The sequence below is a fragment of the Haemaphysalis longicornis genome, unplaced genomic scaffold (genome assembly GCF_048455015.1).
Source record: "Haemaphysalis longicornis isolate Haplotype H1 unplaced genomic scaffold, Haemaphysalis longicornis Haplotype H1 scaffold_1, whole genome shotgun sequence".
In the NCBI taxonomy this organism is placed as follows: Eukaryota; Metazoa; Arthropoda; class Arachnida; order Ixodida; family Ixodidae; genus Haemaphysalis; species Haemaphysalis longicornis.
Window position 1 is genome coordinate 414,793,983 of NW_027526203.1, and position 27,159 is coordinate 414,821,141.

The 27,159-nt window shown below is 47.2% G+C and overlaps 2 protein-coding genes across 9 annotated transcripts in view; one reads left to right on the forward strand and one right to left on the reverse strand.

The window, feature by feature from the left end:
• Positions 1-14,768, reverse strand: part of LOC144155559 (uncharacterized) — a 47,045-nt gene extending 32,277 nt beyond the window's left edge. For all 3 annotated transcript variants that reach the window (XM_077687079.1, XM_077687078.1, XM_077687077.1), the window contains exons 1-5: positions 14,385-14,768; positions 13,814-13,859; positions 13,707-13,726; positions 12,932-13,037; positions 683-8,583 (exon numbers count right to left, since the gene is read on the reverse strand). In XM_077687079.1, the coding sequence (XP_077543205.1) occupies positions 683-8,583; positions 12,932-13,037; positions 13,707-13,726; positions 13,814-13,859; positions 14,385-14,522 (8,211 nt within the window). In that variant the 5' untranslated portion in view covers positions 14,523-14,768. The remainder of the gene's footprint in view (positions 1-682; positions 8,584-12,931; positions 13,038-13,706; positions 13,727-13,813; positions 13,860-14,384) is intronic.
• LOC144155564 (VPS9 domain-containing protein 1-like) overlaps positions 201-27,159 on the forward strand; it is a 45,835-nt gene continuing 18,876 nt past the window's right edge. Inside the window, exons 1-5 of one of the 6 annotated variants that reach the window (XM_077687092.1) lie at positions 201-503; positions 23,199-23,271; positions 23,877-23,966; positions 25,959-26,144; positions 26,456-26,564. In XM_077687092.1, the coding sequence (XP_077543218.1) occupies positions 401-503; positions 23,199-23,271; positions 23,877-23,966; positions 25,959-26,144; positions 26,456-26,564 (561 nt within the window). In that variant the 5' untranslated portion in view covers positions 201-400. Of the gene's footprint in view, positions 504-14,909; positions 15,171-23,198; positions 23,272-23,876; positions 23,967-25,864; positions 26,145-26,455; positions 26,565-27,159 lie in introns of those variants that run through there. The other 5 variants (XM_077687094.1, XM_077687096.1, XM_077687091.1 and 2 more) reach the window with 5 other exon arrangements.

Here is a 27,159-nt window from a genome sequence, read left to right on the forward strand (position 1 = left end):
TTCCCTACCTTCGTCGGTCGAAATTACAAAATTAAGATGCAACCGGCCACGCAAGTACCTATGCCTAACGCGGTACCAGTATCCAACGCCGGACAAAATCCGTCATAGAGCGCTACATGTACGCAGACCATTGGCCGACCATACAGTGGCGCCGCCTGCTTAACATCTTTCTTTTTTTCAGTCTCGACATGAACAGGCCTGACCGCTGGTTTGGCACATGGTGTTTTTGTGAGGGAGATTACAAAACGGCTGTTTTAAAGGCTACAATGATTTTTGCTTCTGAAGAATCAAAGAAGAATGGAAATGGCGCATCATTCACCGGAGCCGAAGCAACGGCAACTCTTCTCAGTGCGTCCCGTAACTTCGTTCAGGTGACCTACAGACTGCCCTCGGGAGGCACATGCCACCCGGCCAGAGGGGGCACGGTTTCCACGAGGTTACCACCCAACCAAAAGCAGCTGTGCAGCAGAAAAGCGCAATGATGACCAAGCACAACATAAACAGTGAGTATTTTGCGCATCCACGATTTCCGTGCTACGAGAGCAGTGCTGTGCCGTGGGTAGCCATACCATGCAGGCTATCTGCGACACCATCTGCAGCTCTGTTAGTACTTCGTTGGTCAAATGCGGTCCAGCAGTTATCGGAGGTAAAATATATTGAAAACGGCGTAAGGAGTACTTACTGTATCGTTATGAAGACAGGCGCTAGTGCAGATCGTGTCTTTGTTCAGCCTAAACGGATCAAGTTTTTCACGTGCCATGGGATCTTGCTTGTTACTGTCACTCACAAGCTGCCTGTCGAGTACACTTCCCGTGAGAGCCGAACCAGTTAGTGAACTAATGTCAGCATAAGAATCTGGGTCGTTGCTCACTTCCGGCTTAATCGCGCTTGGACTTCCTGTTGGACGCACAACGTCCATGTCGTCGTCTGTTTTCGGCCTTGGTGCACCTTCACTGCCTGTGTTGCTATTCTTGGACATGTTTGCGACTGATCTCCGATTGCCATCTCCTGCACATACGGCGGTGCTTTGCTCGGAATTCTCACTAATGTCTGATCCAGTGGGCGTTGTAACTTCCTGTCCCAGATCGAAAAACCTTCCAGTAGCATCAGTGACCAATGATGTAGGATTTCCCTCAACGCCTGAAGAGCGCGTCGAAGTGCAGAGGCTTTTACTAGCCATGGTTTTCGCTGTAAAACCCGCCGTTGTTGTGAACAGATTTGCTTGAAAGGTAAAATCCGGGCCACTGATCAAAGGCACATTGACCAATGCTTTTGGACCGTGTTCTGCTCCCAGTTCGGAAACCGAATAGTCTTGGCTTTGTAGATCACCAATATGCTCCGTGTCAGTTACTTGTGCATTATCTTTTTTAGTAAGTTGGCATGCTGGAGTGCTAGTTCCATCACGTTCGCTGCAAGTTTTTTCGTCGTTGCTGTGCATTTGAATGGCTGGACTGCAAGTCTCTACTTCGCTGCACACTGCTTGCCCATCATCTGTAATACGTTTCAAACTGTTTTCCCATTCACCGGGGCGCTCTTCGCTTCTCCAGTTCGGTGTGGTGCGATAAGCTGGAACCTCTAATGCACTTTTCACGTTCACCTCTTCAGCTTGTTCGCGTCCAGTTCTTTTTGTATGCGAGACTAGTTCGGTAGCTTCCTGAACTTGGCTTTCCATGGGAGGGGTAAAATGTTCATGCAAAACTTCCAGTGAGGCACGCCAATTATCACACGAGGTGCTTAAATTTGCTTGCTTGCATTTCTTGGGGGTTCGAATGCTAGTTTCTGCGGTGTGCAAGTTTATTTCCATGCTTGCATTGCTGGTGGCTTGCCTAGAGCCAAGGTTTTGATCCTCTTGCATAGTATCTTGGTTTTGTTTGTTATGGCTATCACGTTCTCCGGGGTGGTTACCAGGAGGCGAGCTCTCTGGTGATCCCTGTGACGAGCCATCCGAAGTTGATTTTATTTCACACAAGATGGGCTCGATCACAGCCCGAGTGAATGCTTGCTGCATGCATCCTTCGGCTCTGTGATGGACACCGTGCGCTGTTTGTCCACCCTGCTTGCTTTCATTGTTACTGTTAACCTTGCTTTCTTTCCCTCTTGCTGTTGGATCATCCTCCTCCTTGTCAAGCGATGCTTTGGCCGTGTTATTGCACGTCATAGTCACCCCCAGGGGAGATTGCATAGCAGTGCTAAGGCTTTCTGTGCTGTGTGGTGTGGTCATGTGTATGCTAACTGCCACTGTTTCACACTCCGTTTCATTTTCACCATGTTCGTGTGCTGGGTGCACAACAGCAGAAAGGACTTCTGTTCTGCTGCCATGTTCTAGTTTACATTCTGGTTCAGCACCCCTTTCATGGCCATGTAAATTACAATCCTGAAGTGACATGTCTGCAGCACTTCCAGTATCCTCCTCCACATCAATGGTACCCAAATTCGGCAGTCTACTGCTATTGCGGCAGTCTCCCACATTACTTGAACTTCCTTCATTATCAAGCTTGGCTTTAGTGTGTATAACTACGCCAACATTGGCAGCTCCACTTAGTTCTGAAATGATGGAATTAGCACAGTAGCGCAAGTCAGCAGAGCTGTCCATTGTGGGTGTCTTGGTCACACTTTCACTGTGCTGTTCACTTCCAACTGTCAGCATATACTCATCATATTGCCCACTTGCACCTTCTAATGCCGTCTGGGGGACGCTGTCAGTGCTGTTATCATTTGCTGGGAACGGCTGATGTACTGAATCGGAAGTAACATCCGACGTCCATGAGCCTTGGCCACTTGCTGGTAGAGGTAAGCACAAATGACTGACTGCACTCATGCGGTTGTGCTGAGGCACCGTACGAGTTGGCACGTCAGTCTCTAAGCATGTGCTGTCAGGTGCTGGTAGAACATGACTGTCATCACAAGTCATTTCTGAGGCACAGAGTGCTGGAATATTGTCACTTTGGATGTCCACTGATTCTTTTTCACACAATGACGCAGCCATAGCAGGCTTGGTGCCAGACCCAGTTGTTGAGTCACAACATCCGACTCCTGAAGCACCTTCGTGGTACGGCCGCAGCTCATCCTTCACTGTAAGCTCAGCCTCGGAGATGCAGGCATTTTGACTTTCTGGAGTTATTGCTAATGCCATCTGTGATGTAGGAGCAAACACGTCTGCTGGCAAACTCTTTGACGGCATCAACGTTGCAACTACGGGCACTGAGCTTGTGATTGCATTGTCCGATACGCTGATCATTGCAGTGTCACCAGAGTTCTCTTGAGGCTTGTGATCTTCAGTGTGCACTGAGTGGGGAACAGATACTGAAACATGTTCATCCATTGTTTCAGGAGTCTCCTTGTGTGTGGGGATTTCAGCATTTCCTTCCGCATTCTCTGGTACAGCAGGGGTTGCATGGTTTCGAGCCATCGTTTCTTGTGCTGGTTCTTCCTTCAGTCTGTTAGCATCATGTGGAGAGTAGGCTGATGGGCTTCCACTCCAGCCAGATGGCTTGGTCAAACTCTGGCATTCATCAGAGGTCCCAACTAGACAAGACAACTCTGCGTCTTCATTTGCCTCCCTTTCCTCAGTCATGACCGTTTTGTTTTCCACCGATTTCTCTGCGTTGGAGTCATCAACCAAAGTTTCAAACGGCAGCCTTGTAGAATGTGTCAACAACTCTTCTTGGGTTGTTTCCATTTTTATTTTTTCCTCTTGGGAGTGCTCACCAGCGCTTGTTTCTGAGGCCATGCATGGTGCTTCAGTGGTGTGGCTGGAATTTTCTTCAGAGCTGTGTTTACTTTGCACCTGCCGGTCGTGAAAGCTGGTGTGGTGGTGCATGTGTGGAGTGTTGTCGGCAACACTAGTTGCATTTTGCTTGCAAGTCGGAGCAGGTTGTGACGAGCAAGGCCGACCAATGTGAGCTTCTGCTACAATTAATGCATCATCACAGCAGGACTGTAGCATTGCTTCTGCCGTCTCAGCATCCTGTTGCCTTTTTGTATGGCAGCTACCTTCTTGTACTGTGCATCTCGCGGGCAACTTTGTCGATTTAAGTGTTTCATTGTTATTTTTTTGATGAGAAACCATGTCTGAATTCCCTCCTGAGATGTCACTTATGTCACCTTGAGATTGCGGTGCTTCTTTCCCTGCAACCTCTGTTTCAGTGTTCAGTGTTTCTTGCAAGCTTGCCAACAGAAATTGAGTATCACAAAGCCGTTCTGGATCTTCTAAGGCTGATAACGAGCCACCTGATAGCTGTGCTGCTCTCTCTTGCTTAGGCCCCTCTGTTTCAAGGGGTACCATGATCTGTACATTTTCTGGAGCAATCAGAGCTTCACTGACCAAGTTCAGGCATTCTGAAGGAGTCTTTGCAGCTTCTGTCTTCTGGCCATCATCTTGCTTAGCCACTTGTTGACCGCCAGAGAGAAATTGTCCAACCTCAGCTACTGAAGTGCCAAACGAGGCACTTAAGGTGTCCAGTGATGAAATTTCACCAGTCATTTTTTTTGCAGCACCGTGTGTTTGGGGAAGAAAATTTGCGTCTTCTGGTGAAAGTGCGACAGTACTGCATAGTGCATCTGGATGTTTCGAGGACGATGACAAGTCGCTCAATGGCTCTGATCCTCTGTCTTCGTTCAGAACTTGCGTTTCAAGTGGTACCTTATTTTGTAGATCTTCTGGGGCAGTTGCATTGGCAAAATCCAGGCACTGTGAAGGCTCATTTGTTGTCACAGTCTTCTCGTTGTCATCTTGTTTTGCTGCTGGTCGACTGTCAGGGAAATGGCCAGAAACTTCGGTTGCCGGAGTACCAGATGTGCTTAAGGTTTCCAGTGATGAAATTTCACCAATAGTTTCTTCAGGACTTTCTGCTTGAGAATGAAACTTTGTGTCTTTTGGTGTATTTACAACAGTATCGCCCAGCGCATCAGGGTGTTCCAAGGATGGCGAAATGTCACTCGATGATTGTACCAGTTTCAGCACTTCATTTTTAAGATGTACCACATCTTGTGCACCTTCTGGGGTAACTGCAGCATCTTGTGCATCTTCTGGGGTAACCGCAGCTTCGTTGGCAAAATCCAGGTTCTCTGAAGGCTGGTGTGTTTCCTCTGTGTTCTGGCCATCATCTTGTATAGCAGCTTGCTGACTTCCAGAGAAAGGCCTTACAACTTCAGTCACTGAAGTGCCACACAAGGTGGTACTGCTGTCCGGCAGTACACTCCCCCCAGTCTTTTCTTTTTCTGCACTTTGCTGTGCAGTTTCTGCTTGAAAAAGAGACTTATCTTTCGGTGTCGGCACAACATTATCGCAGAACACATCTGTCCGTTCCAAGGCGGGTGACAAGTCGCTCGATAACTCTACTGGCTTCAGCACTGCTTTCTCAAGAAGTACAACATTTTGTAGACTTGCTGGGGCCGCTACAGCTTCATTGCTGAAACACAGGCACTCTGAAGGCTGCTTTGTTGCCTCTGTCTTCTTGCTGTCACCTTCTTTAGCTGCTTGTTGACTTTCAGAGAAAGGCCCTACAACTTCAATTGCTGAAGTGCTGCAGGCATTCTCACCAGATATTTCATTTGGTGCACTTTTCTTTTCACTTTCTTCTTGAGAAAGGAACTCTGTGTCTTTTGGCGCAACTGCGACAGTATCGCATTGCACATCTGGATATTCCAAGGAGGGTGACAAGTTGCTTGATGACTCTACTGGCTTCAACTCTTCTTTTTCTGTAAGTGCTGTATTTTGTAGACCTGCCAGGGCAGTTGCAGTGTTGCGCGCAAAATCCAGGCACTCTGAAGGTTGGTTGCTTGTCACAATCTTCTCGTCATCGTATTGGTTTGCTGCTGGTTGACTTTCAAGGAAATGCCGAGGCAATTCATTTGATGACGTTCCGCATGAAGTGCTAAGAGATTTGAGCCGTGAAATTTCATCAGGCATTTCATCGGCTACATTTCGCTCCGTAGGTACGACAGTACCACATTCCGCTTCTGAATGGTTCTGGAGTGGTGGTAAGTCACTCAATGGTTCTGCTGGCTTCGGCACTTGTTTTTCCAAAACTACTGTAGCATGCAGAGCTTCTAGAGCTGCCTCATCTTCTTTGGTGAAATTCAGGCACTCTGAAGGCTGGTGTGTTTCCTCTGTCTTCTGGCCGTCATCTTGTTTAGCACCTTGTTGACTTCCAGAGAAAGGTCCTACAGCTTCACTTACTGAAGTGCCACACCAAGTGCTATGGGTGTCCGGCGGTGAATTCTCACCAGTCTTTTCTTTTTCTGCACTTCGCTCTGCAGTTTCTCTCTGAGAGATCGTTTTTTTGTGTTCCGATATAGGTGCAACAGTTTCAGGCACAGGTATGGTGATTTCAGTGGATGATTCAGAGGGTGTGGTGTCATCCAATGCCTCCTCTTTTCTATGATGTGGGGGTTGTGTTAATGAACCTATATCCTCTGTGCTTGTCAATGAGCTTGCCGAAGCTGCATCCTCAAAGCATGGTACCAAAAAAATACCGCCTGCGGTATCTTTAGCATTACTTTGCATTTGCATTTTTTGCAGACAAACACCTTTCTGTGAAAAAGAGCTGTGGGAATTATCACCCTCAGCTTTCCGTTTTCTCTCGTTCCCCTCTTTCCTTTGGGGCAGTGACACTTCCGGAGGTCTTCCCGGACCACATGATTCATCTTTGGTGGATGTTTCTATAGGGTCAAGCTGTCTGGTTGGCAGAATGGTGTCCCCTGCTTTACAAGCATCTAGATCTGTCTGGAGGCCAAGCGTGTCATGTGGTGGCTCCGCAGCAGGGTTGAAATTCCGGTCCCCAGCACCACTGCCTTTATCTGCATCACTGGGAATGCTGCTTGCGAGCGTAGCCAATGGGGATGCCTTGTCTACATGTTGTATGCACATTATTTCCTCAGTGTTCGCTTCTGCAGTTTGGCAGATGGTATTGAGTGGAAGTATCTCGTCGTCTTCAGCTTGAACACACATTTCCTTCAAGAGGCTGTCTGTAGCACTATCAACTTCATGTTTGTCGATGAAGTTTGCTTCTGTTTCCGGCACTTCATGACACTGTTCACTTATGGGCAGTATCTGGTCTGTTGTTTCAAGAATGGATTCCACTGCACTTGTCATCTCTGCTGCTGTCAGTGGACCACGTACAGCAGGCCTCGAAGGGCTGTTAGACGTGTCTGTTGCAGTACTTCGGCAAGCCGCACCAGCCCCCTCAAGGGAAAACTGAGCAGCAGGCATAGCCATTTGTGGGGATGTTCGGTGCGTGTCTTGTATTGCAGCAGACTCAAGATCTTTCTCTCTTGGGGTTGTAGAGGTATTGTCCGTGTTAGCAGCACAGTGTGAAATGCGAAGGTTACTTTTTGGACTAATGTCATACTGAACTTGTTGTGATGACTCGGTTGCATCGTTTCCGGCCATTGCACGCACTAACGGTGTATCACATTGCACTGATCCCACTTTGCTCTGGCAGCCATCAGCTTCAGTTGTGATGTGCAGTTTGTCGAGTGTTTCATGAAGGTCGTCCCCAACCTGTGCCACTGAAAAATGCCCCGAAGTGGATGTCTTTTTTGATTCTAGCTGGTTTACTTTATGGACAGATGGTTTAAATGCTGGTCTACTTTCCACATTGCAAGGCACTTGAGTAGAATGGGCGTTTTGATGACCTTCTAGAGGCTTTTCAGGAAGGGCATCGTGTTTCACATTCACAAAGTCGCAGGTGGAAATGATGCCTTTTGTTGTGCCAGTCTTTCTGATGAGCATTCGCAGGGGCTTTTCCTTTCCCTCACTCCCTCCTACTACGGGGCATTGTACAGGGTTTTGCAGTTCGGTGCTGTCAACCTGCACAGCCTTTGGGGGTAGTTGAGAAGGCAGTTGTTCCCTCGATGCTTTCTTGCTTGCGACTGCCAAGGCACCTGCTTCAGCGCTGCTGTCCTGACTTGACGTCAGTACTGCTGTCAGTGCTTTCTTGGCCCCACTCCGCGTGTTTCTGTGCCAGGTCTGTTGTTCTTCAGGCGGCCTTCCAGGATGTTTTTCCTTCGCACGCACGGCTTGAGAAGCTGCAGCTTGGCATGCCTCTGCGACGTGCTGATCACTGTCGGTCATGGTTACTACCGTTAGCTCGGCCTCAAAAGCGCGGCCACTCTCTTCACCGGCAGACAACTGCCTCTTCCTTCGGGAAGGGTACCGCTGTTCGTGACGCTCCTCAGTTGGCGGCGGAGAAACGGTGGGTGCCACAGCCCCTTTTCGGGGTGACTGCACAGTCCTTTGCAGCGCGTCATTCGGGCGGCACTCCTCCTGGTTGTTCACGAGTCTGGGTTCTGGCTGGGGCTGTTGCTTTGCCGCTTTCATGCGGCCCCTCTTGATGGGCCCTGGAGGCGAGGGTCTCCGCTGACGAAGCCGGCTCCTGCATGCTTCCGTAGGAGGGTCTGCCTCCACCGGGGGTTCACCTCGGTTGGGGCTGTGGCCCGCCGCTGTTCCCCCCGGGTCTATGGAGGACGAGCAGGTGCGGCCCGGCCGCTCCCAGCACTCCTGGTGGCGGCCACTCAGGCGGAGCACTACGGGGCTCGCCGCAGCCTCCTGGCAGCCCTCGGGTTCCGGGGTGGTTGCCTCTGCACACATTCAGAAAGCGGCATTGTAATCGTGGCTCAGTAAATGCTCCCACTTGTATCCCACATGCATCGCCCAACCTTTTAAAGGGACACTGAGGCGAATTTGTCAAGCTCCTGTTTTTGCTTGCACTGCATAGACTGGCCGAGCTCCTGTTTTTGCTTGCACTGCATAGACTGGCCCAAATAAACGCACTTTTCATGGTTTATCCGGACATAAGGCGACATTTATTTTATAAATCCTGAAAGAAGAAAAACTACAACGCGCGGTTTGCGGGGGCCGCACCAACAGCTGTGACGTCAATACAAGGTGCTACGTGATTGGACGATGTCCAAGATTAGAACTCGACCAGTTTCGGTTTCAGTTCTGTGAAACAATGTGCTGGGCATCTAACATTATCGTTGGACGGGCATTCTCAATATCTCAGTAATCGGCATACGGCGCTACTGCCATGTTGTCGGTTGTAAAATGCGTCGGATAAGCCTACCAGCACGGCTCGGAACCGTAACAATCACTAGCCGAGATGCACGCAGTGGATGAATGCCCTCCATACCGCTCGGCCATAAGCCAGCGATGCAAGGGCCGGAAATACAAACGTATATAATGTATAACCAGTTTACATTTTTACTTAGTTTTGGGATTTCAAGCAGCTTATATGACTATTTCTTGTATAGCGCTCGTGCAGTGAGTGTTTCCCAAATTCCCACAATTTCTCATGTCTAGCGACTGCATTCCTTAGACGGAAAAGCGTTTGCAGATGTGTGGTCATGCTGCTGACCGCTGTGCTAGTTCACCCAGTGCATAAAGTGCTTCCCGCGCCCTGGTTTTAGGCTGTGCAATAAAAGTTTCGGTAGATTTTAATTCATTCGTACCTATATTAACTTCTCTGCCTCTTCTCCTGCCTTCATTTGGACTTAAATTTTTCTACGAGTGTATTAGCCAATGAAGCGTCACATGTGCGCTTGTGTGGAGCGACTTAGACTGAGAGCTTCATACAGTCTACAAGCTAACAAATTAAAGGCACCTTCTTCCCAGCACAAACGTGCCGTGGTTTAGTTTCAACTGAGCGAACGAGTTGTGACAACCTGCCGGCCGACCAAATGCTGGGCCGACTGATTCTGTCGGAGGGTCGGCGAGCTGTGCAGTAGTGCAGTCAAGCCAAGCCATCTTGTTTTAACGTCGTACGAAGCGTCATGCATTTTCGAATTGATTTTTCTACTGAATAAAGTCGTGTAAATGCAGCGAGTGGTTGAAACATTGCCTAGAGACTCCAGACTACAATTTGCGCTAGTAATCCCGCAATGTTTACAAATCACTTCTGAAGGCCATGCATTGCAGACTGGACCTTTTTTGCCTCTCCCACAATAAGGAGACGTCATGCGGGCAATGCCTTGATGAAATAGGCACCGTGTTTGCATAACCGGATCAACAGACTGCGCCACAGTTTTCACTGAAAAGGCTGGTACAGTGGGGCTAAGCTGCACAGGTGGCTGAAAGTTATGGTCGTATTCTGAGTAAGTCCTCCACTCCATGTGTTCCCTCGACTCGACTGAGTTGGGGATATTGCAATAAGTTTACATGCGAAAATCACTGGAGTGGAGGAGGGGTTGTCTTTACTCCACGGAAGAACCTCCCACAGAATGGGGAATTAGATGACCGAAAGGTGAACGTGCAACGGCGTAATATTCTATGCCTGTTTTCTATATCGTCATGCAGTGAGCCCATTTTTACACATTATGCTCTGCACCTTTATGTTTGCTATTGTTAGTTGCTCAGAGCTTCCAGCTTTCAACACCCCTCTTAACGTTTAACAAGAAGTGGCTTATTTTAGACAAGTAGGGCCAGAATAAGTGGTTTAAATGCTTTGCAATTCAATTTCTGTTATCATCATGGCTCATCATTAAGCTCAGTCATCACCTTCACATTCGAGCCCAAAGGTGTTGCCACTGCAGTCAGGAATCCCTTTGGTACTTCTTGTTCAGCTTTTTATGTTGGTTATTAGCAGCTCCACGAGTGCTGTCATCGCCCACTGATTTCACAAACTTTTTTTGAAAGTCCCCAGCTGAACTGTTACGGGACCCTGCTCGGGTGCCATTTTGTTGTCCATTGCATTTCTCTAAAGACCATGAAGACAAAACGCAAGTTTTCTTCACTGGAAATATTCCTGTCCCAATAGCAGTGGCACCAATTTTAGCTCAAGCTTCAAACAGTTTATGCAGATATTATGCGGCAGCTACTCAGTCACCAGCCACTTTCTTGCCCTGCCCCCGTGACATCACAGGGACTTTTGTGATTGGCAGCCGTTGATGAAAGCCACCCCCAAGGAACATGACTATGTAAGTGTAGTAGTAGTGCCTCTTGTTTCTTTTGTTCGCCCCACCAGAATGCTAACAGGAATTCAGCACACTGGCAACTCGGTTTTTGGTATTTCCCCTTTATGTTGTGAAGGGCAAAATTTGAGAGGTTGTAACAACTTATTATCTCTCTCTCTCTCTCTCTTTTTCTTGTGAAAACGTCCTTCTAACGCCTTCAGGCCCAAAATGGAGCTAGACCATGTTACAAACGCTAGATTTCCAAGTAAAAAATGATTGTGTTCTGTCTTCATGGTTGCTTTAAAGTAATTCCACTGGAAAAAGTATCCAGAATCAGTTCTGAAGTTCTAAGACTTTGCAAATTATCACAATTTTTTAAGAACCAAAAGAAAAATGCTTTCGTGATAGCACCACAGTGGAGATTAAAAATTAACTTACACCAGCTTTTATTTTTCTTTTAACACCCTGCAAGCTCGAATTGAGCCAGTGATATGGTGCACAGGAGCAGAATTTCATGCTGAAAACAAATTAAAGTGAATATTAATTCATTTATCCGCAAGCAGCACCCTTTTTCGCACGTTACTGCATCAAGCCTCTATGTTGAAGCCAATGAGTGGTTTTTGAAGCGTCATTTTCTTTCTGATAGGTGCGCGCTAAGAATTTTATTCGTACCAAATCACTCCTACTATGTGCTTAAAAATCTTTGAACCAAGGATTATGGCCTCATTTTTTATTTTTTCGACAAAAAAATGGTGAAAATGTCTGCCCATTTAAAGTGCCAACAGTTTTACCTCACGTGTACACCTGCAACTACAGAGCAGACTTTTAAGATTTAACACATTGCATCCTCAAAAAAGAAATAATGAGTGCATTTTGCATGATAAGGTCTGAATTTTAATCTTATATTGAATTTTGTACTCGTGGATCAAAAGGATGTACAACAACTAGCCCAAATTATGAAGCATTGATTCGACTACAGTGCTTTTGCATATTGCTTCATGCAGTACCTTAAAATCATCATCATCATCCTGCAAGCAGCATTTAGGGAAACAGTGGTTATTTATGCTAACTACGGATATTGCAGGTATAACTATAGTTCATCTCACAAGCTAGCTGCAGCACTGTGGAGGCTACATTGTTGTCCCCCTCAGGGCGCCTAACTCACCGCGAAGGAAGCGACAAAAGGCGCCGGGGCCGTGCGGTGCCACTTGCCGAGAGGGGAGAAGGGAGTGTCCTTTCAGGTTAGGCGCCCTCAGTGGGCGCACTATTGATAACAATGTAGCCTCCACAGTGCTGCAGCTAGCTTGTGAGATGAACTATACTAACTCTGCCTCCATACGTTGTGAGAAATATTTGCACGGTGGCAGTCATGCCTGTGCAAAGGCAAATGGGCTATGAAAAATCCCCTTATGCACACCATAATACCGGCATCCTGCATTGGAACACAGTTGCCATCATTGCATTAGCTGGTCAGCCCTGGGTGGGCTTGTCGAGCAAGGTGCAAATTATTTCCCCATTGCACTCGCAAGCAGTGGAGCTCTTCAGTAATCAGCCCTTCAGACTGACCAAGAGCAATCCAACATTTGTTTTGCACATATTTGTTTTCCAACATTTGTTTTGTTTGGGCTAGTCCAAAACTGATAACTGAAGAGCCCCAGTGTGCCAATGCTGGTATGTGTTATTCACGTGCCCGCTTCCGTAGTACACGCTTTGTTCTGAAAAACATTAATAAACGAATTTTGAGCGCTAAACATGCAGTGCCTGTTCTTGCACTGGCTGTTCTCAACTCCCTTAAGTGAGCACAAAAATTGGCAATGCAAATGTGCCTGAACCCAGCTGTACATTTGCCTCGTGGAAGTAAGTTCAGCACAAAGCAGTGGTGCTACACCGGGACAGAAGCTGTGTGCATGGCTGAGCTAAATTATTTCTCAAATTGCCCGCAGAACTTTGTGCCTTGTTTGCAGAGTCTGTGGAGGCATTTGAGTACTGTTTGTCAATCAATTGTGCAAACACATTATGGCAGTTTGAGCTGACTTACGCATCTCCGCCAGTCTTCGCTCTTTGAGTTGCATGGCGTACGTTTGTTGCTGAGCTGCCAAGTACTGCTTGACGAAGTCGTTCTGTCCAGTCAGCTCATCTTGGAGCTGGCACAAAGGAGGGCAGAGGTAGACATGACGTGTGAGCGGTTTGAAAGACAACTCAACGTGCAGTTCTGTCGTTTTCGTTTACCAGTGTGGAGAGAGATTAGACCAATGGGTGGCAATACTCAGTTTGGTCACATTTTACTGGAAGAATGCAAGCCTAATTTTGTCGCTTGTGCCTTTGCATTTGGGAAATGTAAACAGCAGGCCTCAGTCATTGTTTGGATGCAGCATGCGGGACTGTCTGATGCACAAGCCTTCAGATACTCGAGCTGTTTCAAAGAGATTGCTAAAGTAGCCATATTGTGGAGGGCACAATGTGGCATTTTCTGTTGTACAGCTCTGTTGCTGGGCATCTTAAATAGCCCGACTAGTTACATACAGTGTGCTATTCTGTGCTTTTTTGCGCCTGCTATTTTCTGCCTTACTACCAACTGTGTTAAAGATAAACATTGACTTGGCGTTGCGTTTGCAAGTGCCACTTGATATGCTATATAGAAGTCGGGAGGAGGCTTGTCAACAAAACACGTTGTTGGGCTGGTTGGTTCATACCTCTAAAAATTTGTAGCACAAGCAGCTTAATTTCGCTCTAGTTCCATTTGAAATGTAGGCGCACGTTACTAATAGCGATAGCTGAAATTGCACAAAATAACTTGACCGTAGTGTACTTACATTGAGGTTCGGCACATGATCTGCAATAACAAAAATGAATGAAATATTAGAAATTTCGTAGCGGTGGATAAGCGCGGATACGACCGCGGTTGAATGCGACAACTCACCTTCGGCCTTCGCAGACTCCTCGTGTAGTTTCTCGATCTTAAGTTGCTGCAGAAGAAAGTTTTATTAAGTTTCACATTTCGTGCAGGTGCGTTTACAAAAATGCTAGGGTTTCGCTGTTTAACTCCAAGCAAAGCTGAACGGCTTTTTTTTTTTTTCCCCTCGGCGTTCAGTTACCGCAGCTGGCCCGAACGTGACAGACTAGTCATCCGTTATAGTTTGCTCTTATGCACGCAATTCCGTGTATGTAGATAAAAATGACAAAACTATTCGCCCCTAGCAAACGCGTGATGAAGCGGCCGTCAGTCAGGTGTTGTCGAAAGCTAAACCGATCGCTGCTCCCCAGTTCCCAGAGGCGCTAGTGTGTTTGTTTACAGTGCTTGGCTGCACGTGCGTTCCAAGCTTGTCGGCTCCTGGTGGACGAGAAAGCTGTCAAGTGCCAACAAACGCGACGCCGCCTGGACAGCGTAATCCGTTCGGGCGCGCGTAGTAACGGCGTCGCGTTCGTCGGTACGACCTCGTCCGCGGTTTTTCGCGCGCCCGGGAGCCAGCTCTGGCGGCCGCGCGACTTACCAGCTTCAGTCGCTCGACGAGTTCCTTCTTGCTGCCGCCCTTGGGCAGACCTCGCTTCTCCAGCGCCAGTCGCAGGTCGACAACGCGAAGCGACTGCAGCGATTTGCCGTCCAAGTTCGCTTCGGATTTATCCGCCATTTTTCGCCGTTGCTGTGTTCGCCCCGCAGAGGCCTGATCCAGAGCGCGTTTATGCTGCGGGAGATTCGTCGCTTGGGGCGTCGCCGAGAGCGGTGCCGTCCGGCATTCCGAGTCCTTCCGGCGCCCCGCGGGCTCGTCTTGCCGCTTCAGCCCCAATTCGGCCGCACTTTAGTTTCGCGCATGCTGTTACCGCGTCGCACAAATTCGCTCGATCGGCTCTCGCATGCTGCTCCGCTTGCTGTTGGAGTGGTTGGAGACCAACCCACCCGCAGCCGTCCGCTGGCGACGTCTGGCGCTAGTTGCGCGTCGCTAGCGTTGCCGCGGTTGCCGTGGTTTCGGCCGTTTCGGCAGCGCTCGTGACGTCAGAGCGTATTCGCTTGCTGGCCCGCCGCGTGGGCGGTGTTCCCGCGTGCGCGCTGCTAGACTATCAGGCGCTTGTTACATGGCAACACCTGGCAGCATCGGCTGCGGACGCACGTCACTCCAGTTTCGTCCGCGGAATTGATCGTGCGGCCGCGCGTTGTCAAAGGACGGCCACCAGTAACTGCGCAAATTTCTTTCCGCGGGCCCACCATGTGCGACCGATTCGGCTTGGTGCTGCAGCTGGTATCGCAGGCTCTTGGCCAGGATGATCGAAACGAATACGAGGTGAGCGGCCGAGCCTGGTTTCGGTTGTCATCGGCACCTGCCGGAAAACACTGTTACGTGATGACGGCGGCGTTACTGAGCTTCAGCTTACGTGATCATGTTTTACTCGTTGTCGCTACGTGAAGTGCGTTGTGTGTTCCATACTGCCAATGTGGCCTTGAGGGTAACTGATAAGAAGTGGCTTAAAAAAAATTCGCTTGTGCTCGTCCATTGCACCGAGGTGAAATGAAAACGCGGGGGCTCAACTGAGGTTGCTATGGTTGGCCGTGTGGCGGCGGCATTCGTGCCCTGTAGTAAATAAACAGTTGTATTCGTTGGTCCCGCCCATCCTTCTGCTCACTACAAGCACTTCCAACTGAGCTCACTGTCAGTGGATGACATCCATGCAGTTGCCGAAAGGGGGCATCCTAAACTGCGTGCCGGTAAGGTCCCTAAAATTTAGGGGCCTTACGTGCCGGGAGGCAGTTTGGAAATTTGTCGCAGCATTGCTGATACCCAGGTAGAATATTCTAGATATGGTCTTAGCTGTGACTGCGTCAAATGCTGCGTTAGTCCAGATCCCACGTACATTTCTGGTGCAATGCATTGTCGCCAAAAGTGAAGAGAATAATGTGACTGTTTTTGTAAGAAATATAAGACCGTGTTGTAAAAGTACGAAAGCCTTTAAATTATTTTTGCTGCCTTCCTATTTTCCTATTTGCTGCCTTCCTAGGTGGAAGACAGTAAAACTGCTTACTGGCTTCAGGGCAATTATAAAATTGAAAAAAAAAAAAAAGTTTTGACCCCTAAAAGATGCCGACTGATCTCTGAAAATGGCAGATGTATAGTCTAATATGCGTTTATTTTTCCTTCTCTTTTCTTACTGGTGACATGCCTCATTTTCCACCTTGATTGATTCTGGGGTTTAACGCGCCGACGCAACGCAGGCGATGAGGCGCGCCGTAGTGGAGGGCTCCGGATTAATTTTGACCACCTGGGGACCTTTAACGTGCGCCGAAATCTCGTACACACGGGCGTTTTTGCTTTTCGCTCATTTTCCACCTTCAAAATTAGGGTCACCGTACTGGAATACTTATTCCTGTCTTTTTGTTAGGACACAAAGCACTTGATTTATACAGACAAGGTTCCTCTGGAACCTTACTGAAACTTTTGGGAGGGACATTATAGGCTGAATGACATTTGAACGGGCTGTTTTGTGGTCACGTAGCCAATTATGCCGGTGGTGTCAGACTTTTGCCACTGGTTGTAGTATAATGAAAAAGTTGACAGTAAAAAGGGACATAAGCTTTGGCGTAGCACTCACAATCACCCACATAAATCGACGGCACTTGCGCGAAAAGGCACAATGTTTTACCTAAATCGTAACTGCAACATATGTTACCATCCATTCTAGTGACTCTGTTCATGTTTTAAAGCTGAGGTTCATGTCTTTTGAAAAATCATGCTGAGCAGAAGGTCCCACATACTTTTTTTTTATTAAGCTATGAACTGTTAGGCAGGCTCCACCAATCCCGTTTCACCATTCCTGATTCGTGACCGCGTATCGTAGTGTAGGAGAAGTTATGGTGTGGCAGTATTGGTTTAAGTGCTCTTGGAATTTATGTTGGAAGTGCTCTTGGAATTAAGTGCTCTTGGAGCCTATAATTGTGCTCTAATCTGCAGATAGAGGTTCGCTTGTTTCTACACTTCACTGTCCCTTTAAACTAGTGAGCCCGAAACTTCTGTCCTCTGGTCGTTTCTGTTTTTCGAAACATGAATGCAGTAGCTTGTGCCATCACTTATCTCTTTCTGTTATGCGCTTGCGTACCTACTTGTTTTTATATCTTTTAACTCTATAGTGCAAGAGTAATGCTGATGTTTCACCATTGAAGATTTCGAGCGAGGTTCACGGCATTGCATTTCTTTGTACAACAAGCAGCTTCAAATGAAACATTTATATTGTCTGTGCGAGAATGCAATATAAAGCACTGCCCTTGCCATAATCGCAAGTATAACCCGCCTGTAGTGACACTGTAGTTGGGCAGTCTTGTAAACGTAAGGTATCCATACAGGTCAGTCGGGCACACTAGTCAACAGAGCAGGCAGTCCTTCCAGGTCAATTGAGGAGATGACTGGCAGCTGGCCTGTGTACGTTTTTCAGTGCACTGGCACCTGGGATGGTTGTTAGGCTAGATTTTACTGATATGATTCCACAGCTGAACTGCATTGATTTCTGCATTTGCCCTTAAAACACTTTTTTTAGCTGGCTCCTCTCAGGCTGTACATCCGTTATTCATGACTTGTGCTAGAGATAAGGGCAAAGAGAATTCTGAGAATAATACGGACATAAAATAGTTAGTTCTGTTGTAAAGTTAAATTTCACTCACTGCTTGCCTGCAATTTGGATTTTACTGAAAAAAAAAATGGATTATTTGCTACTTATGCCGGCTTTGTCAACAGCCCTGTACTGCTTAAGTCCTCTGCAACTCTCCTCAATTTCTAAATCAAATAGCATTTTCATATGTCTACCCTTAGGTCTTTTTTTTTTTCTGTTGTTTTCAGCCTTTTCAAGGTGCGGTGCCTAGAAATGTGAGCCAAAAATTGTTGGGTTGCTCCTTGTGGTGTCATACACTCTTCAAATGGGCTAACAAAAAGAATTTAAGTGCAGGTAGGAAAACATAGTGTATTTTCTATGGACAAATTATCTACCATGACCCCTGTGTAGGTCCACATAGGCTGGTGAGCCCAAGGATGTGGGTTCATTTCCCGGCCACGGCGGCCGCTTTTCTGACAGGTGAAAAGCGAAAACGCCCGTGTGCTCAAGATTTCAGCACACGTTAAAGATCCCCAGGCGGTCAACATTAATCCGGAGCCCTCCTCTACGGCGCGCCTCATCACCTGTGTAGCGTCGGCGCGTTAAACCTCGTAATCAATCAAGGTCCACCACATTGGCAACCTAAACCTGTGATAAGATGGTAGAAGCTCACTTTTGTACCATGCCTAAAATGACTGGGAAAAAAAAGTCTGCGAGGACCTCAAGCCTTCAAAAAATGTCGTATCGCATTAGTATTGGGGGAACCGGCACGAAATGTAAGGCCTTTCTAGTCTTGTCAAATCAAAAATTTACTGCTCTGTGCGTGGTTTCTGTGTGATGTAACCAGCATCTTTGTCAGTCGACTCTGAACTCCCTGTGTGGAGCTTGTCGGTGACTATAATCCAATTGTTGAAGCGTAGCAGCCTTATCTCGGTGTGCCTCCTGCCCATTTGCACTGCTAGATAAATTGGCCTATCCTCTGTTGCAAGGGTTTTTTGTTCCTTACATCACAACAGCGCACTGATCAAACACGCTGGGCACCTTTCTTGTAGTACCCATTCTTTTTTCTGCGATTGCAAATCACGTGATATGTAGGATGACGTAGACAGATGAGTGCTGACCTTCAATTACAAGTTTTGTTTTAGCAGAAGGGAGTTCTTTGCAAAGCTGCCTCAGTCGTATAGAAAGTAGAATGCAAGGGCTAAAAGAATCGGAAACATCTAAAATCTGCAGTGTGTAGAGCTAGGTAATGTGTCCATGCATTTGGCAACGTAACGGGGACTCGTGTGCATATGTATGTTGACATGACAAACAAAAGTAGCAAGGTACCTGACCTCAGCATTTAGCTAGGGGGCTAGTGCACGGGTCACACCTGTTTGTGTATGTGGAAGGCTTCTACTACCTCGCTTGTCTTTTGACGTGTGCGACTGAACAGAATTGTGACAGCAGCAAAGGCCGGCTCTGGCTGGAGGGCACTTTTTTTCAGAGAGTTGCAGCGCTCCCCTAAACAGATATCCATGCAGTGCCCTGTCAGGCCTTTTATAAAGTTGACCTCAGATGCAGGGTACATGGCAAAACACATTGATTGGCTTTGCACTGTGTAAACTGGTTTGCATGCTTCACCACCTTGCACCCTACTTGCCAATTACTTGAACTGTTTATTTTCATGCTATTTTAAATAAGTAGATGGGAATAAATGTTATATCAGATAAGATAAGGCAACATCTGCAGCTTTAACTGTGCTTTTCCGTGCCCAGCCAAGCATTTTAACCACTGTGACGGTGAAATTTATCAGCCAGCATTCCAAACACTGCCGAGAGGCTGTGTACAACCCAGGGCTCTGGCCAACCATTGGGGAAATTGTTAGAAAGTTACATGGCGTCTCGGTCTTTGTGAAAGCCACAACTGTGAGTGCTAGAATTCGTTATTTGGAACAGCTCGGCTGGAAATTGTTTTTGTTCTGCTTTTGTTTTTTGGCCTTTTCCTTCAACTGTTAGTTTTCAAGCCTGTGATGTAGACATCTCCTTTAGCAGTAAATACAAATATTCTTTTGCTGGCCATGTAGACTTAGGGACATCCATGGTGCTTTTCTGGTCCAGTCTCAAAAAAAAAAAAAAAAATCTGGGCTTCAATTTTAGCATTGCAATGTGCCCTTTAGAGTAGATACCTAAAAGACAATAAAGATGTCTTGGTTGATATCTTATAATTGATATTGTACACAAAAGCCTAATGGTGCTAAATGTGGTGACCAGGGGCAGAATTCTACTGGGTGCTGGAAGACATCCGGAAGGGTGCCGGAAGATACCCGGCAGGGTTGTTTTCCCGCGGGGTCTATGCGACTTCACCAAATTATAGCCAAAACTTATTCGCGTGACGCAGGCTGGGTGACATCTCCGCTCTGTGCCAATCATGTGAGACCCCGCAGGAAATCAACCCCGCCGGATATCTCCCGGCACCCACTAGAATTTGGCCCCTGCTCTTGGTTCTTGTATTTTTCTTAAAAGTGAACGACTCGATGGGAGAAAAAAAACACTCTCCAGCACTTTTTGCACAAAAAAAAGCGATAAACCATGCAGTTTTAATGCTGGAAGCATTACTGGGCTCCTTGTAAAAAATGTGTGCGCATCTCTGCCCGGCATGAGGAGTGCAATCCTAATTAGGGCTCAGTCCTATACCCCATCCTCTTCAATGTGGCCCTGGCTGAGCTGCCTGCCCAAGTTGATGCAATCCCCGACCTCCAACATGCCCTCTACGTTGACAGCGTAACCATTTGGACAGTGCGTAGCTCAGCTGTGTGGAAGCCTGTCCTGTGCAGTAAAGAATGCCTTGTGTTACCTACCCCCAGGCGTCGCTCCTCACACCACAAATTTGCATACACCTTACCGCTACCTCAATGCCCGGCATCACCTGAGTCCTTACCCTCCATCTGCAGTCCAACAGTTGGGATGTGCACACAGCCTACCTCCTCAAAACCAAGTTGCACACATGATCTGTTGGGTTTCGAACCAGTGCAGCAGCTTTAAGGAAACAGACACTTCCCACATCGTCCATTCTGTACTCTACTCCAAACTTCAGTGCCTCAACACTTTCTTGCGGTCAGCAATCAAGGCTGCCTGGGACCTTCTTCCCATACTTTCACACAGTGTCATCTAAGAGACCATAGAAACCTAACGTACTGGCCCCCTTATCCACCTTAGCAGCACCTGTGCCGGTTGCCACTTGCTCACCCGCCTGGGTTGCCACTTGCTCACCCCACACCCTTCCTACCAAACCCAGTGGCACTCACAGCCACTTTTCGCACACCCATCTAAGTTTCCCCACTCCCCAAGAACCCACACATGGGGCAAAACTAAGGTACCTAACTTCAGTGCCCAAGCTGAAGCGCTGACCCTCCAGTACGGCCGTCACCCGTGCATACTATACAGTGACACTGCCAGCCAACCCTAATGCCAAAGTGGCAGTGGCCGCTACAGCTGCTGGTAACGTGCACACAATGTTTTCGGTATGCAGCACGGACTTTAGCAGGGCGGCTGAGGAAACGGCCCTTGCTGTGTCCCACATCTCCATGACCTGGCCCATGGAAGGTGACGACAATATGTCTACTTGGGCCATTATAACCAACTCTCGAGCCGCCTCACCTGTGGTGAATGCACATTTTGATTTCTCTCCTGCCTTACTCCTCCCAAGCGCACAACATTTTCCGATGCTGCGAGCCATGCCTGCGTTTCCCCCATTAGGATTGTCTGGGCCCCTGTCCAGGGCTCCCTTCCCAGAAATGAACACGCACACAATCTTGCCCCAAGAATTTACCCACCGGGTGCCAGGAGAAGCAGAACGATAGGTCCAGGGTGACATCTGCCAGCAACCCACTCAAGCTACACCTTTCTGGTGACAGTTGAAAAGATATGTTTTTTTCAAACACATATCTTTTCAAACTGACTTATAGTAGCCCAAAGCTTATAGTAGCCCCACTCCCACTTCCTAAGCGTGCGAGTGCCCGCAACCACCAGGCAGGATCAGCCAAACACCCAAATCCACCCCTTCATTTGGGTGGCTGCTCTGTTTAGCACTGCCCCACAAGACCAGCAACAACTGATCAAGGGGGCCTGCCGAATAGCGTTCGCCATTGCAGACCTCGACTGAGGTACGACTTCATGAGGCTGCACTTCTAAAAACACTTGCAGTGAAAGCTCTCGCCATCATCACTCTAACAGGATGCCGTGCCTTGTTCTTTCACTCCTCGTCTTAAGGAAAACAAAACACCAGTTACTCAAACCAGACTCCTTCCCAGCCTTGTAAAATGCTTTCAGCGTTGTATACCTTTTGAATCCTTCCTCTTACCTTCACTTTTTTTTTTTTGAGGGAAGGGGAATTGTTCTCAGCTAGCCCATCTGGTTCCCTGAATCCCTGGGCAATACTGTACCAGATATGCTCTTACTTTGGCATGAGCTGCAGTTCTTCTAATGTTAACCATTTTTAGGCTACTCGTTCACCAGATGCTAATTGGCAAACAGACCACGTGAGAGTACGCTCACCTGAGCACCAAACTGGAAAATAAACACAGTCACCATCAAAGCAATCAAGCTTATGAAACATGGTCTAGGTCCTTGGCGTGGTTTCAAGGCAAGAAGAATTTAGGTAGCATGAGAGAGTGCTGCACCACAAGCGGGGATGGCGCCATTTCCTGCTCCATACTCTGATTGCGTAGTTTACTAAACGGGTGGTAAGAGATGACATCTGTTGGGGCATTTTTCTAGTGCTGGTGAGGCGAAGGTCACATGCCACATGCTAAAGCGCATGAGTTTTGATGCCTAGCCAAGAGGGATAGACAGGCTAATCGGGAGAAACGAAGAGGGTGTAGCGAGATACAGTCGATGCTCGGCAAATTTCCCGTTCTTGAGAAAAGATAGTCAGTGATCAGAGTTGAATAAAATGACGTGTGCTTTTAATTAGCCACAAATATGGTTAGGGTGCTCAAGTGTTACAAAGTGCAAGTGTTTCATATGCGTAACATTATTGCCATGAAATTTATCTGGCAACTGCGCCAATAATATTCAACTTACGACTACCTAGATCTTATACAACTACAAGTATATAATACTGCACTATCCTTTTATGAACCTTTGCACTAAGCATTATGCAATTTTTAACCATGCTTTACTGCTTTTGACCTAAAAACTGTTGCAGCAAAAACCATCCTCAGTAATTGTAATTATGTGAAAACACTGTATGTTGTTGATTGGAGAAATGGATATTTAAACCAGCACTGATTACTGTAAGCTGCATCAGCAGTCATCTGTAGACGACCCGCCGCGGTGGCTCAGTGGCTAAAGCATTGTGTTGCTGAGTACGAGGACGGGGGTTCGATTCCCGGCCACGGAGGCCGCTTTTCTGACGAAGGCGAAAAGCAAGAACGGTTGTGTGTATGAGATTTCGGCGCAGGTTAAAGATCCCCAGATTGTCAAAATTAATCCGGAGCCCTCCACTACGGCGCGCCTATCGCCTGCGCTGACGGCGCGTTAAACCCCCACAATCAATCAATCAAGTCGTCTGTAGACATGGATTTTCTTTTGTTTGTTTTTGAGTTTGACGATCGCCTTTAGCATGTCCCCCTCTTCTTCTTCTTCTTCTTCTTCTTCTTTGTTTTATGAGAATGCATACTATGGTTGTGTTGCCGTTTCTCCATCTTCACAAATGACATCCAGGCACCCCTCTTCTTTTGTGCTTCCTCTTAGGATGCGTACGTGAACTATCTAAAGAGTCTGGAAGCCGTGGCTGCCAGTTTGCTGAAAGACTACAGTGCCCACGGTGAGTACTGACACTGTGGCATGGGGCGCCCTTCTTCCCAGGGGGCCGTCAGCTGTGGCCTGTGTGCCCATTCTTCCTACTTCACGGCTCACTCTTGAGAGATCTCCGAACGCCTTCACGTTGCGTGTCTTGCACCAAATTGGAAATGCGTTTTCAGGTCCTCTGAATGAGACATCGATGCAAAGCATTGCCTGAATACCTGCTTGCATTTGCCATTGTACAAAACTTTGTATGTTTAGTTATGGTGCTATTTGGGTTAGATACATCCCGTGCACTATTTAGCACGCATGACAACTGTTATAAAAGAGATAAAGCTTAGCAAAATCTGCGCCAACTTGAACTATCATAATAAACATTGAGACTTCAGTGGTGTCATCTTGCATATTTCAGTTTTTTATGGGCAGTTTTTTTTTTTTTTTTTTTTCTAGGACAATCAAACTGCAGTTAACTCTCCCCAGCCAACCATGTCTGTCTTATTAATCAATCGTAGTCATCATCTGCAAAAGGACGTGTGCATTTTTCTTTCCCCTTGATGGTTTGATTTTTTTTACTATGTAACTGAATGTTTTTGTTTTTTCCTTTCTTGCTCTTCCTCTTTGTAACAGGCATGCCAGACACTCCACTGCCTGTGAACAGTGCCAAAAAAGTGATCGCAATTGTGAGGCAATGTTTAGACAGGATGGAAAAGATCTTGGGTATGTGGAACTGAAAAATGTGCCTTGTTTATGCATATGCTGTGCACATTAGCATATGCTGTGCACATTAGCTTTGATGCAATGACAATAGTGGTGTTGGATATCCCCAGAAAAACAAACTCTTATGTGGAAATCTCAAACACCTGCCTATTGCTGCCAGCCTGACCTTCCAATTTTTTTATGAAGGAATTTCGAAGGAATTTCGAATGGAATTAAAGGCAATCTTCAGTACAGCTTACATTCAGTTTTCAAAAATTAAAGGCAAAAAAAATTGTTTGCAAAACTTGCACAATACCGTGTTTGCACGATTCTAACACGCCCCAAATTGTAACGCACAGGTAAGTTTATGTAGGAAAAATCAGAAAAATAATTCGACAACAGTACATCGCAGGAGACATTTTATTTAATGCATGCAAATGTGGCTGCAAAAAACCTTTGAGCTTCATAGCGTTGCGTATCCATGGCTCCTGCCAGAATTACCGTATTTCCTCGCACAATGATCGCACTCGCGTAATGATCGCACCCCTGAAGTTCGTCGTCAAAATACGACTTTTTTTTTTATTTCCCGCGCTATGATCGCACCTTGAACTTGCCGCGGCCACATGTCGTATGCGCGCCATGCCTAGCTGACGATGGTCGTGCTTACCTATGTTTCCTCCTCTTTCAACGCGGACATGGCTATGTTACTGTCGCAGACTTATATCGGCAAGCATGACTTCATTATTAGAGCGGAAGAAACTCACTAAATGCACATAATGTACTAGCAAGACAAAGAAAAAATAACGCGCTCAGATAGCTGCATCGGCAGCCGTGTCGTGTTTTGATGTCCCGCACTCTGATAGGAGCAGCCGCTATTGGTCGACCTTTTCTCACCTTGTAGCAAACTCGTTCCGGCGCGTTCCGTAATTAATGAAAACTCGGCGTTTTGCCTCACTTTGCAACGAAGTTGGCGGTGGTCCGTGCAGTTTTTATGATGTTTTTATTGGTTATGGTTAGTTTGTTCATGAGATCTATCGTAAAAAATTCTGAGTTGCACCTTGCTTGCATTTGCTGTGCTGAAACTTTTTTGGCGAAAAATTCACCTCGCGCATTGAACGCACCCCTAAATTTGCATCCTATTATTGGCGAAAAAAGTGCGACCATTACGCGAGTAAATACGGTAAAACTGGAGTAAGAGTGTTCGCTATTTCAAGTGCCTTAGCCTTCATAAGCTCAGATGTGACACACCGTTTGTTCATTCGCTCCTAATTTGTGAATTCCACCTGGGGGTCTCAAGTTCTTGAAAATGTCTGTGCTCGGGGCCAATGAAGCCTCGCATGAAAATATGGCACCGCTTTATGTCAGTGACGCACCCATGTCTCCGGGACGCCCAGTGTGCATGATGCTGCTTGGTGAAATGAGGGGCTAATTGCAGCCTCAAAAATATGTGCAATAGCTGGTGAAGTTATGCCCATTGGGAAACATGTGCACCAACATTTACTCGTGTGATGCTGATGGATTGTTTTGGATTAGATTGTGTTGGATTTTCGAAGGACTTCATGTCCATGGCAATGCTGCTGGCCACTTTGACATCGATTTCGATTTCGGGTCCAATCGTACCGCGCACACATATTGGAAGGCTGCTTTTAGCAAAAAAAAGAGTGTGCGTTAGAATTGCACGAATACAGTATTTTAAACCTCCCAAGGCAAGACGGTGCACTTGCTCTAAGCTTCTGGCGCGTCAACCAATGAGCCTAGAGCTCGGGGTAAAGTCTACCAAACACAAAATACTGCTGCTTCCCTTACACACCAGCCTGCGATGTCACAACCAACTTGTCCACAGCTTGTTTCCGGCACTTTCGTTGCCTTCCAGTGATGCCTTTGCTGTGACAGAGACTGGTGTTTCCATTCTTCCGCAGGAGCATCACTGAACCAGTTCTATGCCGAACAAGAGAAGTGCAATGAGACGTATTTGTGCCCACCCGCCATACTTGAACTGCAGCCCCCATGCAGGCCCGAAGCACTGGGACACGCCAGCCTGCCCCCCGTGGCATTTGTGGCTCCACGAATGCTGTCACGCCAGCCGCCCCAGCAGGCACGCCCGGCCAATCCGCCCTCTGGCACGGCACTCATGTCAAACCCAATGTTCACCGAAGGAGGGGGAATGCCGGGTTCAGCCGCAAGTGCCTCAGAGACAAGGTAGGGTCAGTAGTGGCCCCGCTATAGAGCACATGTCATTGGATGGGAGCAGGAGTCGCCTGCAAAGTGCTGCAAGTAATATGCCTCGAATGTCTGGCAAGATGTAGTGACAAACAAGCCCTGTGTCGCATCACATTGTGTTGGCATATGCCCAGTGTCCTGTTTCCTTGTTGGGCAAGCGGTCATACAAACATTCCATGTCATGTAAAGCCGATGTGGCTTTCTAAGGAAGGTTTGCAGCATTACATCTTTTTCTTAGATTGTGAGTGAAAATGCAGAGTCATGCAGCTGCTGCTTGTGGATGCATGCAGGAGGAAATTGACTCCTATGGAGGAAATGGAGCGACAGAATGCAGTCGTGTGCCAGCGTTACCAGGCGCTTATCAAGAGGACTCGTGACCCTGCAGCCAAACAAAATCTGGTACGCTTTTGTTGTGGGACACTGGGCCTTTCCTTGGGACTCCAATGCCCTTCCGTCTTGTGCTCGCACTGCTCCGGGGGTCGCGTTACCAAAAACATTGCACCTTTTTTTCAATGTGTTTTATATTTCGCACTGCTGCATGCATGGTAAAACATTCGAAATATTTTGTGGTGGCTAAATATATTCTGTAAAAAATAAGGTCATAAAGCTTAATTTAGAAAGCAGTGTCTCTGGTTGCATCGTTGAGGGTATGATTTTGAAAGCAGAAGGAGACTACAATTATCAATGAAGAAGAAGCAGCAGTCCGAATGGGCAGAACTAAATGAAAACAAGCTCCACCTTGTGAAGCCACACCTGAGAGAGTGGCAGAGCTGCAGGCATAAAGAAAGATTTGTAGAGTTGGTGTTAGGTTTCCTAAGAATTGGGCACACGCACTTGACCCACAACTTCCTATTGCTAGGAGAAGACCCTCCAGAATGTGAACAATGTGGGAAGCGCCTTACAGTAATACACATACTTGTAGTGTGTCCTAGCTACGAAAACAAGTGTCGCGAATTTTTTCACACTTTCATAAATTTTGTTCCATTGCAAAGGT